Source organism: Papio anubis, chromosome 8 (assembly GCF_008728515.1).
Source record: "Papio anubis isolate 15944 chromosome 8, Panubis1.0, whole genome shotgun sequence".
Classification (NCBI taxonomy): domain Eukaryota; kingdom Metazoa; phylum Chordata; class Mammalia; order Primates; family Cercopithecidae; genus Papio; species Papio anubis.
In genome coordinates this window covers 70,664,109-70,675,635 of record NC_044983.1, presented here as the reverse complement: position 1 = coordinate 70,675,635, position 11,527 = coordinate 70,664,109, and the positions used below count along the sequence as shown (strand labels likewise).

Genomic DNA, 11,527 nt, shown 5'->3' with positions numbered 1-11,527 from the left:
ACCTGTAGTCCAGAGAGGAAGTTCCCAAGCAGAGCATCATTGTGTGAGTTGAGCAGACAAAGAATTAAGTTCAAGAAAGCTGAGACAATCAGAAATTGCAATGCAGAGTTTTGGAAAAGAGGAAACTATTCAGAGAAAGAAGTCCAAACATTTGCATGAGGTCACCTTAAGTTTTTGCTGAATACTAGGCCACTCAAGCATAATGTAATACTCCAAATGACTGACAAACAGCAATCAGAGAAGAATAAACAGAACCGTTTTTAGAGCTCACCCCAGACTAGAAGACAACTTAGCTCTGATCAACAAGAGTGGAGATTCCTGGGTCATCACCTGGAACAGTTAATAGAGATCTTAATATGAGAGTAAACTATCTCTAGATTGTGACAAAGTGACAGTCCTAAAAGCTGCCAAAGTAAAAAGAACCATTTCTAGAGACAAATACATACAAGAATGACTATAGATACCTCTTCAGAAATTACATAAGCCAGAAGACAATGAAATAACATCTTTAAAGTGCTAAAAGTATACAACTATCAACCTAGAACCGTAAATCCAGTGAAAATATTTCCCAAAAGTGAAAGCAAAATAAAAACCTTTGAAGAATACCTGTAATAATAAGTTTATGTGTAAATATATTTTATCATTTAAAATTTCACATACACTTGACTGTTTCAAGAAACATAATAATAAATTATGATATTTATAATAATGCAAAAGCAAAATTATGACACAAGTAGCCCAAAGAATGAAAAGGGGTAAATGGAAGCATTTTGTTGTAAGGCTTTTATGTTATATGCAAATAGAACAATATGTTTTGCAGAATAACTGCGATTATTTAAACATGCATATGATAAGCCTTAGAGAAACTATCAGAAGCATTTGAATCAGAGAGACTCCATCTTGTATGGGAGCTAGGTAAAATAATGCTGAGACCTACTGAGCTCCATTCCCAGGAGGTTAGGCTTTCTTAGTCACAGGCTGAGGTAGGAGGTCAGCACAATATACAGGTCACAAAGACCCTGCTGATAAAGCAGGATGCAGTAAAGAAGACCACCAAAACTCACCAAAACCAAGATGGCAATGAAATGACCTCTGATTGTCTTCACTGCTCATTATACATTAATTATAATGCACTAGCCTCCTAGAAGACACTCCCACCAGCACCATGAGAGTTTACAAATGTAATGGCAATGTCCAGAAGTTACCGTATATGGTCTTAAATGGGGAGAAACCCTCAGTTTCAGAAAATTGTTGCCCCTTTCTCAGAAAACTCATTAATAATACATGCCTTGTTTAGCATTTAATCAAGGAATAACTCTAAGTATACTAAATTGAGTAGCCTATGCCACTGCTCTGCCTACAGAGTAGCCATTCTTTTATTCCTTTACTTTTTTAATAACCTTGCTTTCACTTAACTCTATGGACTTCCCCTGAATTCTTTCTTGCATGAGGTCCAAGAACCCTCTCATGGTGTCTGGATCCGGGCCCCTTTCAAGTAACAAAATCACTAAAAAATTAAAACAAATAGACTTACCAATAAGCAAAAAGCAGAGATAAAACGGAATATTTAAAAAATTTCAATTAATCCAAAAAAATACAGGAAAGAGTTAAAGCAGGTAAAAAGCAAATACTAAGCTGAGAGATTTAAGCCTTATCATTTCAATATTATATTTAATGTAAATGACACAAATATTTAATTTAACAGGATAAATTATCAGACGGGAAAAAAAAAAAGGCCCAACTCTGCTACCTACAAGAAGACTATGTTAAATATAAAGCAATGATAAGATTAAAAGTAAGTCTTTAGCAACGAGATCCCACTGCCCACCTGTTAGAATGGCTAATAGTACATTCTAGCAAGGATGCGGAAGAACCTTCAGACATTGCTGGGAGGAATGCAAAATATGGTACAACCACATTTTTTTGGAATATTGGTGATTTTTAAAGTTAGCCATACAATGTCCCTTATAAGGGAATCCTTACAAAGCTTTATTTGTGATCACCAAAATCTAAAATTAATCTAAATGCTTTTCAACTGGTAAATGAATGATGTATTATGGTACATCCACATTATGGAATACCACTCAGAAGAAGAATGCAATGTACCACTGACACACAACAGCATGGATGAATCTCTAATCGTTTGTGCTGAGTGAAAGAAGCCAGACTCAAAATATTACACTGATGTTATTTTTTATGAAATTCTGAAAGAGGTAAAACTATCTGACCAAATAGAACGTGGATTACAGGGACTGAGAATAGGGGATGACATTGAAGACAAAGGGGCACCAAAGAATTTGTGGATTGATTGTGTTGCTTGCTAGATGACTGTATGCACGTGCCAATAATCTGAGAATAACACTACAAATTATGTAATGTATACACTAAAATGCATAAAAACTGGGTCTCAAAAAAAAGTAAGTGAATGGATGGAAATTATTCAGTCACTACATGTGAATCCTGGAGTGGCAATATTAATATTAAATAATCTTCACAACAAAATTATTACCAAATATTTTTATACAAATTACATGTTAATAATATTTTGGATATGTTAGATCAAATAAAATGTATTATTCACAAGAATTTTTTTTCCTTTTACTAATGTAGATATTAGACAATTTAAGATCACATGTGTGGCTCATATTAAATTTCTATTAGATGGTGCTGGAATAGTGTGTCTGAAGATAGATCCATATACTAGTGATCAATTGATTTATTTAACAGACAGTAATAGTAATTCAATAGGATAGCATCATCTTTTCAACAAATGGTACTTGAAAAATTGAATATCCATATGGAAAAAAATAAACCTCCACCATTACCTCACACTATGCACAAAAGTTAGCACAAATGGATCATAGACTTAATAAAACTCTTAGAGAAAACCATATTTAAAAATTCTTGCAACTTGGTGATAGCAAAGACTTCTTAGATATGACACAAAAAGCGTAAATCCCAAAACAAAACAAAACAAAACAAAACAAAAGATAAACTGGACTTCATCAAAATTTAAACATTTTGCTCTTCAAAAAACATAATTTAAAAAAAGGTTAAGCCACTAACTGGAAGAAAATATTCAAACTTTCTATATATAGTTTAAATATATATTATTTATATATATACTTAAAAAGATATACATATATATTTATATCTAAATATAAAAACATAACCAATCAATTTTTTAATGGGAAAAATATTTGAACAGGTATTTCACAAAGTAGATATACAAATGACACATGAAAAGATGCTCAATGGTATTATTCATCAGGCAAATGCCAAATAAAGCATCAATAAGATAGCATTACACACCCGTTGAGTCACTAAAATCAAAAAGATCAATTAAAGTTAATTTATTTAAATTAATTTAATAGATTTAAAAGACTAATTAAAATTGAAAAACAAATTCGCCAACATGTGGAGCAAATGAAAGCTCTGTTACATTTACTGTGAGAATACAAGATGACACAACCACTTTGAAAAATAGCTCAGCAAAATCTTTTAAGGTTAATTATATATTAACCATATGACCCAGAAATTCTACTTATTTACTCTAAAAATGAAAATATTTGTATACCTAAAGACTTGTACTTGAACGTTTATAACAGCTCCACTTGTGTTAATGAAAGGATGGAGCAATTTTAGTGTCTGTTAATAGGTGAAAGATAAGACAATTGATGGATAGTCATATAATAAAATACCACTCAATCATAAAAAGAAGAAAATTCCTACTAAATGTAACAGTATGAACAAATCTCAAAAACATTATGCTGAGCAAGAAAGGCAACACAGAAGACAGTAATACTATATATTAATATAAAACTCTAGAAAAGAGAAATCTAAATGTGCAACAGTTGTTGCCTGAATCTGAGGGCATTAGGGGAATTGACCAGGAAGAAGAAACAGATAATTTGGGGGGGGCTATGAACATGTTTTATATCTTAATTATAGTGGTGGTATATACAAATGTATACATTTGCCAATATTCATGTTATGGTTTGAATTGTGTCCCCACTAAATTCATATGTTTAAGTGTCCCAGTACTTCAGAAGGTGACCTCATAGGGAAATAGGGTCATTGCTGATGTAATTAGCTAATATGAGGTCCTGCTGGAGTCGGATGGGTCCCTAATCCTACATGACCAGTATCCTTATAAAAAAAGAGACATTTGGACACAGACCCACACACATGGAGAGTGCTGGGTGAAAATTACATTAATGCCACAAGCCAAGGAATGCATAAAATTGTCAGCAAATCAACTGACGGTAGGAGGAAGGCATGGAACAGAACCTTCCCTAGTACCTTCAGAGAGAGCGTGGCCCAGCCAACACGTTCATCTTGAATTTCTAGCCTCCAGAACTGTGAAACAATACATTTCTATTGTTTAAGCCACTTAGTCTGTGGAACTTCATTGCAGCAGCCCCAGGAAACTAATACAAGTCATCAGAATGAATAATTAAAAGCATACATCTTTTGTATTTAAATTATTCCTCAATACATTTGATTTAAAATGATTGAACATGATTCATGAAAATCTGAAATAGAATCCACACAACCTCTGAGAAAATGCAATATACATATGGAATTATCATTTAGTTAGTGTTCAGCAAGTACTAGCTAATTTCAGCCATGTTCTATCATTTAATTTAATTCTGTTATCAACCCTATGAGGAAGTAATTATAATTCCCATATTACATATGAGCAAAATATGCTTAAGCAAAGTTTAATGAAACTTGAATGGCATTAGCCAACTAGAAAGAAGCAAAGTTGACTTGGAAACACAACATTTTTCACTAGAAATGCATTGTTATATCACAGTTTATGCCTAATTTTACGTGATTATTAACAATATCTAATGTTATATATGTGGATATCTATATGCATTTTACATTTTTATCTTTAACAAGAAATTTTCTGTTATGTTTTTCACTTCAATGCTTCTCCCAAAATTCCTACATTCTAAATACAACCACCAAGCATGTCATCATTCTTGCTTCCTGAAGTCCAATGGCTAAGTTTTAACTACTTTAATGTCTTCCAAAATATGGTTTTCTTATTCTTTGATGGTTTCTTTTCTACACCAGTCTGTTCTTGTTTTGTGGGTGTACTGTATTCCCTGAGGATATTGATGGTAAGATTTTAAGAGGTACTTTTCTCTAAAACATCTGCTTCTGGTGTCAGTTGATGTGATGCTTGCTTTTCTGTGCTTTTGTCTGACAGTTCATTTTGTCTGTTTTTGTATCTGTTTGAAGAACTGGATTGACTAAAGTGGTATCTCTTGTTGTCAACCTGTCACCTGGATAAGAGAGGTCTGACTTAAAGTTGTTTATGTGTATCATGGCATGTTAATTAGTTGGACTCATTTGAGGGTATGTGGGCAGGGTGAGGTTGAAGGGTAGAGTGAAATCCAGGAGTCCACCTGAATGAAAATCAGAAGGCAGATTCTTCAAGCACTTTGCTTTATGGTTGTGCCTAAAGAGAAGCCTTCTCCTCAACTGCACCCTTCTCTTGGGTGGGCTCTGAGCTGAGGCTCCATGTGTTCTGAATTGTCAATATGATTTCAACTGCCATCCACTTTCAGGATATCCATGCTTTTATGAGCACAATATTTTTATTTGTCTTTATCTCCCTTTTTATGAATTGGTGAAAGGGAAGTAATTCAGTGTATTTTCTTGAAAAAGTAGTTTATTAATTCCAAATCTACGGAACACAAACCCCATCCTTTCCTGGTGTTCCCTGAATCAATGTTCTTTTTAAAATTTTTTGTAGTCTACCTTTAAAGAAAGCTAAATTTCTACTCCTCTTCTCCAGATCTTTCTACATCTAACAAATGTATGGCATATTCAAAGATTACAGAATTCTGTATAAGAGTATTTCTAAAGCTGATGTAAGGAGAGCTAATGAAATTATTCCCTGTCCCCATGGAAATGTCCAGCAGGAGTGATCCAATAGCAAGAGATGGGCTTTGGATTTAGAGAGACGGAAACATGAATCACGTTTCCCAAACTCAAGGCCTTAGACAGTGTAGATTAACCTTTTAGAATCTACATTCTAAGACATAAGAATGGGAAAATAATATTGCCTCACAAGTTTGTTGTGAGAAGCAAATACATTAAACGTATAGCAGTGTTTCTAAAATATTGTTGGTTCTCAATACATGTCATCCTCTCTTCCTGCTCTCAATCAATTTCAATTCATTGCTTATAGACATATTAATCATGTAAGAATCAAACTCCAGATCCCAGGAGTATTAAAGAACTTTATTATAAAGGGCTATAAAACTCAGTTTGTTATTAATACAGAATGTATCTCATACTTTGCTCCTGTGCTCAAAATCTGAATTCCTGAGTGCCTTTTGAGTATACTGGTATGTGTCACATCATAGTGTTATTCATGTTGGGCATCTGTTAGAGCACCAACAGTGCCTTTTAACCCTAAAGAAATTCTTTCAAACTTTGTCTGCTTCCCCGTTTACATGTCCAGACTCAATACAGCATGCCTTTGGCTTTTTGTTGCTGTTGTTTCTAGAGTATTCCTGTCATAAGGTATTTTGCATAGTGTTTATTTATGTAAGAAATTATTCCCCTTCCAAGTTACTTCTGCTCATCCTTAAGTTCTTCTGAACTTTGTCAGTTCCTCAGGAAAGTCATCTTTACTCTTCCCCCAAGGTCAAGTCCCACTTTTCAATACTGCCATGGTACTATATAGACTTTCTTTGTAGTAACAAAGCTCTATAATCTCCATTGTTTCCTATATTTACTTATGTGATTATCTAATTAATAATGTTTACCTCACTAGAATCTAATTTCCTGAGGACATTTTTGTTTATAAACATATCTACAGTGATCAGCACAAACCTATAGCAGATTGTAGGAACTCAGTTTTTGGATGAATGAAAGCAGAAAGCTTCAGAAGGGGTTATTTGTTTTTCGTTATATTGTCCCTGACCATGCTGCTCTCATATCATTTTGTAAAAAATTCTTATCTGTCTTAGCATGAGGATTCAATCAGGTTAGGCTTTTTAAAAGCATTTCCCTTTTCGATCCGCCATCTGTGGTGGAGTCGCCACCAAAATGCAGATTTTCGTGAAAACCCTTACGGGGAAGACCATCACCCTCGAGGTTGAACCCTCGGATACGATAGAAAATGTAAAGGCCAAGATCCAGGAGAAGGAAGGAATTCCTTCTGCTCCGTAAAGACTGATCTTTGCTGGCAAGCAACTGGAAGATGGACGTACTTTGTCTGACTACAATAGTCAAAAGGAGTCTACTCTTCATCTTGTGTTGAGACTTCGTGGTGGTGCTAAGAAAAGGAAGAAGAAGTCTTACACCACTCCCAAGAAGAATAAGCACAAGAGAAAGAAGGTTAAGCTGGCTGTCCTGAAATATTATAAGGTGGATGAGAAGGGCAAAATTAGTCGCTTTCGTCGAGAGTGCCCGTCTGATGAATGTGGTGCTGGGGTGTTTATGGCAAGCCACTTTGACAGACATTATTGTAACAAATGTCTGACTTATTGCTTCAACAAGACAGAAGACAAGTAACTGTATGAGTTAATAAAAGACACGAACTAAAAAACAAAAAACAAAAAAAAGCATTTCTTTTTTTTTTTTTTTTTTTTTTTTTTTTGAGACTAGGTCTTGCTCTGTTGCCCAGACTGGAGTGCAGTGGTGCAATCACAGCTCACTGTAGCCTCAACTTCCTGGGCTCAGGTGGTCCTCCAACCTCAGCCACCCAAGTAGCTGGGACTAGAAGTAGGCAACACCATGCCTGGTTAATTTTTGTAGAGACGGGGTTTCATCATGCACAGACTGGTCTCAAACTCCTGGTCTTAAGTGATCTACTCACCTCAGCCCCACAAAGTGCTGGACCACAAGCCTGAGCCACCACACCCAGCCTCTAATGATATTTGTAATCTGTTTGTGCCTTTTAATTATGTATCTCTAATTTCTACTTCATCTTCTGTACATGTTTCTTTTTAAAACTGAGCTTATCAGATACAGTCATGTGTAGGCCCCTTTGCTTTTCATCTTCATCAGTATAGTGGTAAACACAATTGCCAATTCACTATTATTAGTAATCATTGGAAAATTAGTTTTCATAACTTAATGGTCCAGTGCAAGGATGTTTGCTTACTAGCATTGTTTCACACTCTGGTAATTCTGTGCAAAGTGACATAAGGATTAGGGGATGAGAGGAAGTAGAGAATATCTAATTGTTAAGAGCAGTGTTCTAACGAGTTTGCCTGCCTTTTTAAAATCTCAAACTGATATAATTTCGACTTAATTACAACAAATTAATAAAAGAGGATCAGATTATTTCACTAAACTATTTCTTCAGCTGCTGAATATTGTGGTGCCAGGGTAGAAGTATCACCTCAGATAAGTTTTTTAAATCAACTCTAACAATGTAATTCTTTGTGCAATGAATTAGCTTAAAGTTCAAATCTGAAATTTGGTATGTCTGCAAAAACGATAGCTCTGTTTCTTTGCTTGGCTCACTATGCTATTTAGAAGAGTTTACATTTCTTTAAAAACATTTTAGAATGGCTAGAGAACAGTCAAGATTTTAGAGTACAGTACTGAAAAGTGGACCCTGTAATATGCAAATTATCTAATATTAGTAATTTATTTTCAAAATACTATGCTTGAAATACATAATAATCTTTAATACGTGAAGAGCATTAAAGTAACACATGGTCTGGTAAACTTTAAATGCTAAAGTAATATTAATACTATTCTATAAGCATTGATCTGTTTTAAATCCACGTCTATCAATAAATTATTTTCACTAGCTATAGTACTTTATGTTTGTGTTGACATCACATTATAATGTGGAAAAAAATCATTTTCATAAAAAATTATGAATTGTTGGAATGTTCACTCAACAATACTGATATACCATTTGTAGAGTCCACGGACGTAAAAATCATTGAGATAATTGTGCTCTTGGGTAGAGAGATGAGTATTACCATTCACAAAGAGCTTATCTTTTAAAGAATATAATCAAACACAAATAATTAAAATGGCCAAATTAAAAGGATATCATATTAGCATTTAATTCTTACAAGGAGAATCACAGGAAAATTCATGGAGGATTTCACATTTACTTAAGTGCCAAAGGATCAATAGCATATGACAGATGAATAGTTTCCCCAAACTAAATAACAAAAATTATGATAATAATAGAAAATGGCATCCACTGACCACATGTGTTTATTATTCCTTTAAGTACATTACACATAATGTGTCAATTAATTCGTAGAGCAATCTCAAGGAGATATTATTTGTTCCATTTTACAGGTAAGGTAAATTGAAGCTAAATAACTTACCCGAGGCCACGCCTTGTGTCGAAGATAGGTAAACAATATGAACAAGACTATGGAAGTTCTCAAATGTTTTTACAAGGGTGTTTAGTTTTTCTTAAGCAATGGAAACTCACGGAAGAGTTCATTTCCAGGGTTCTGGGGCTGGGAAATACGAATGCATTAAAAAGGAATGGAGAAAGACACAAAGAAGAGGCTCCAGCTGAAGACATTACAATAGTAAGGGGAATTGATGATGGAGATCTAAACTAAGAGCAAATAGAAGAAAATCTTACACTGACAGAACTGATGGGGCGTCCCTGTTGTGGGAGGGGCAGTAAGGACCAGAAAAAGAGTCTATGTAAAGTCATGCTATTTAAGAAGGTAGCAATGTATCCTTTCAAAAAAATGTTCCCATAAAAATCTGCTTTTAAGCTTTGCAATCTTTAATGCTTTAATGTATACATCATTGTTTTAATTACCAGTATTTGGAACCACTTAGCTATAAGCCAATACTTATTAAATGATCAAAAATGTTGATGTCTTTATAATTTGCACTCCAGAAGCTATTTATGTGAGCCCTTCTTCTTTTACTTTTGTATCATCCTCTCTCTTGCTTTCCTTGATCACTGCATGGTATTTATCTTTTATTCCTCCTAAGCTCCTAATCATTTACCTTCTAAAAGTATTTGAAGTATTTATTGTCCCGTCAATTCTTTTATAATCACTTTGTATCTTTCAGATTTTTTCTTACTTTATAAATTCATCTCTTTATTCAAAATCTCCCTTGCTATGTCTCTAAATATGTGTTTCTCTTTCACATGCAAATACTGAAATAATTAGGTCGATTTTGTAGACATCTGGTATTAAGTATGTTATTGATACTAACGTAAATAAGCCAAATTTAGAAGACTTACAATAATTTTGTTCATTTATCTTAAAGTGACTTCTAAATCAAAATAAGCATGCAAAAGGAACTGAAAATAAAACTTTGAAACATGATTAATTTTAATATGTTTATGGGAAATAGTAAATCCACCAGCAGGAAAAAAAATTACCAAAACTAACATTTTACAGATTTTAGTATCAAAGCACAATACATTTTTCATAGAAACAAATATATCACCATTATAGGCACCATGATATGGCAATATTTATACACAACGTCATTTATCATTTAAAAAAAAATCAGTGGCAATGGTGATGTAATACATTAGTTCATCTTTGTTCAACTTTTTGCTATTATACTTCCTGCCCTGCAGGAGTATTTGCCAGGATACAAAAGAAAATATGTGACCTTAATTTTAACAGTACATAGAAAGCTCTGGCTGCCCATGCTTAACCCTACATTTACTACATGATCACTAGGAATGTTTTCATACCACTACTCTGACTTTATTACATTTATTTTTAAGGCCACTCCCAAGGAATCAAACATTTTAACAGATTCATTTGGATATTAAAGGATTATTTTATATAAAATAAGAAGTGCAATATCAGAACTTAATATTCTATATGCCTAAATTAACAGAAGAAAAAAAACCTCAGTTATTAAGTGGAAAATTATTTGAGATTATTTGGAGTTGATAATGGCATAGCATTGAACTGGGGAAAATGTGATAGTTTCTTTCAGTTTTATAGTTGATTATTTTTAAATGTACTAGGTGATTTTCTGAGGGCCATTCACATTCAATGTTTAGATTCATTTTATTAGTGGCATATACAAAGCACCATATAATATATGAAATGTAGAACAATCATGACTATGTAATTAACTGTAGAAATAACTGCTAAGAAAATATAGCAATATTTAACACAGGATTTCTAAAACCATTGTATTTTCATTACTTTTCCCAAAGCTAATGTCCCATGTTTTATTTTATAGACTTTGTTTATCAAGATGTATATGTATTTGGCACTTTTGGGGGCTGAAAATAGTTGATGTACTCTGTACAGTAATGTTACAGTTTTATACAAAATTCAGAAATACTGCATTTGGAATAGTCTTTACAATCCTCTTCCAAGTATTCCATTTCACACAACAGCAAATACTCTGAATGCCTTTCCTCCTGGAGGATTCTGTAAACTGCAAAAAAAAAAAAAAAAAAAAAAAAATACACAAAGTATATTGTTATCTCTATACATAATCCTTCTTATAAATCATGCTTTCTTATGACAGTCAAGAAAGCAGCTCTACGAATCCAGATGGTCAACTTTCTTAGGCT

The 11,527-nt window shown here is 33.5% G+C and overlaps 1 protein-coding gene and 1 pseudogene across 3 annotated transcripts in view; one reads left to right on the top strand and one right to left on the bottom strand.

Moving 5' to 3' along the window:
* Positions 1–7,037: 7,037 nt before the first annotated feature.
* On the top strand, positions 7,038–7,576 carry LOC101000642 (annotated as a pseudogene). Its single transcript, XR_161488.5, has one exon. The product of XR_161488.5 is annotated as a ubiquitin-40S ribosomal protein S27a pseudogene (transcript).
* A 1,512-nt stretch (positions 7,577–9,088) lies between these two features.
* The window catches only part of CRISPLD1 (cysteine rich secretory protein LCCL domain containing 1), a 46,285-nt gene continuing 43,846 nt past the window's right edge, over positions 9,089–11,527 (bottom strand). The window contains exon 15 of one of the 2 annotated variants that reach the window (XM_003902881.4): positions 9,089–11,388. In XM_003902881.4, coding sequence (XP_003902930.1) covers positions 11,337–11,388 — 52 coding nt within the window. In that variant the 3' untranslated portion in view covers positions 9,089–11,336. The remainder of the gene's footprint in view (positions 11,389–11,527) is intronic. The other variant, XM_009213230.3, reaches the window with a different exon arrangement.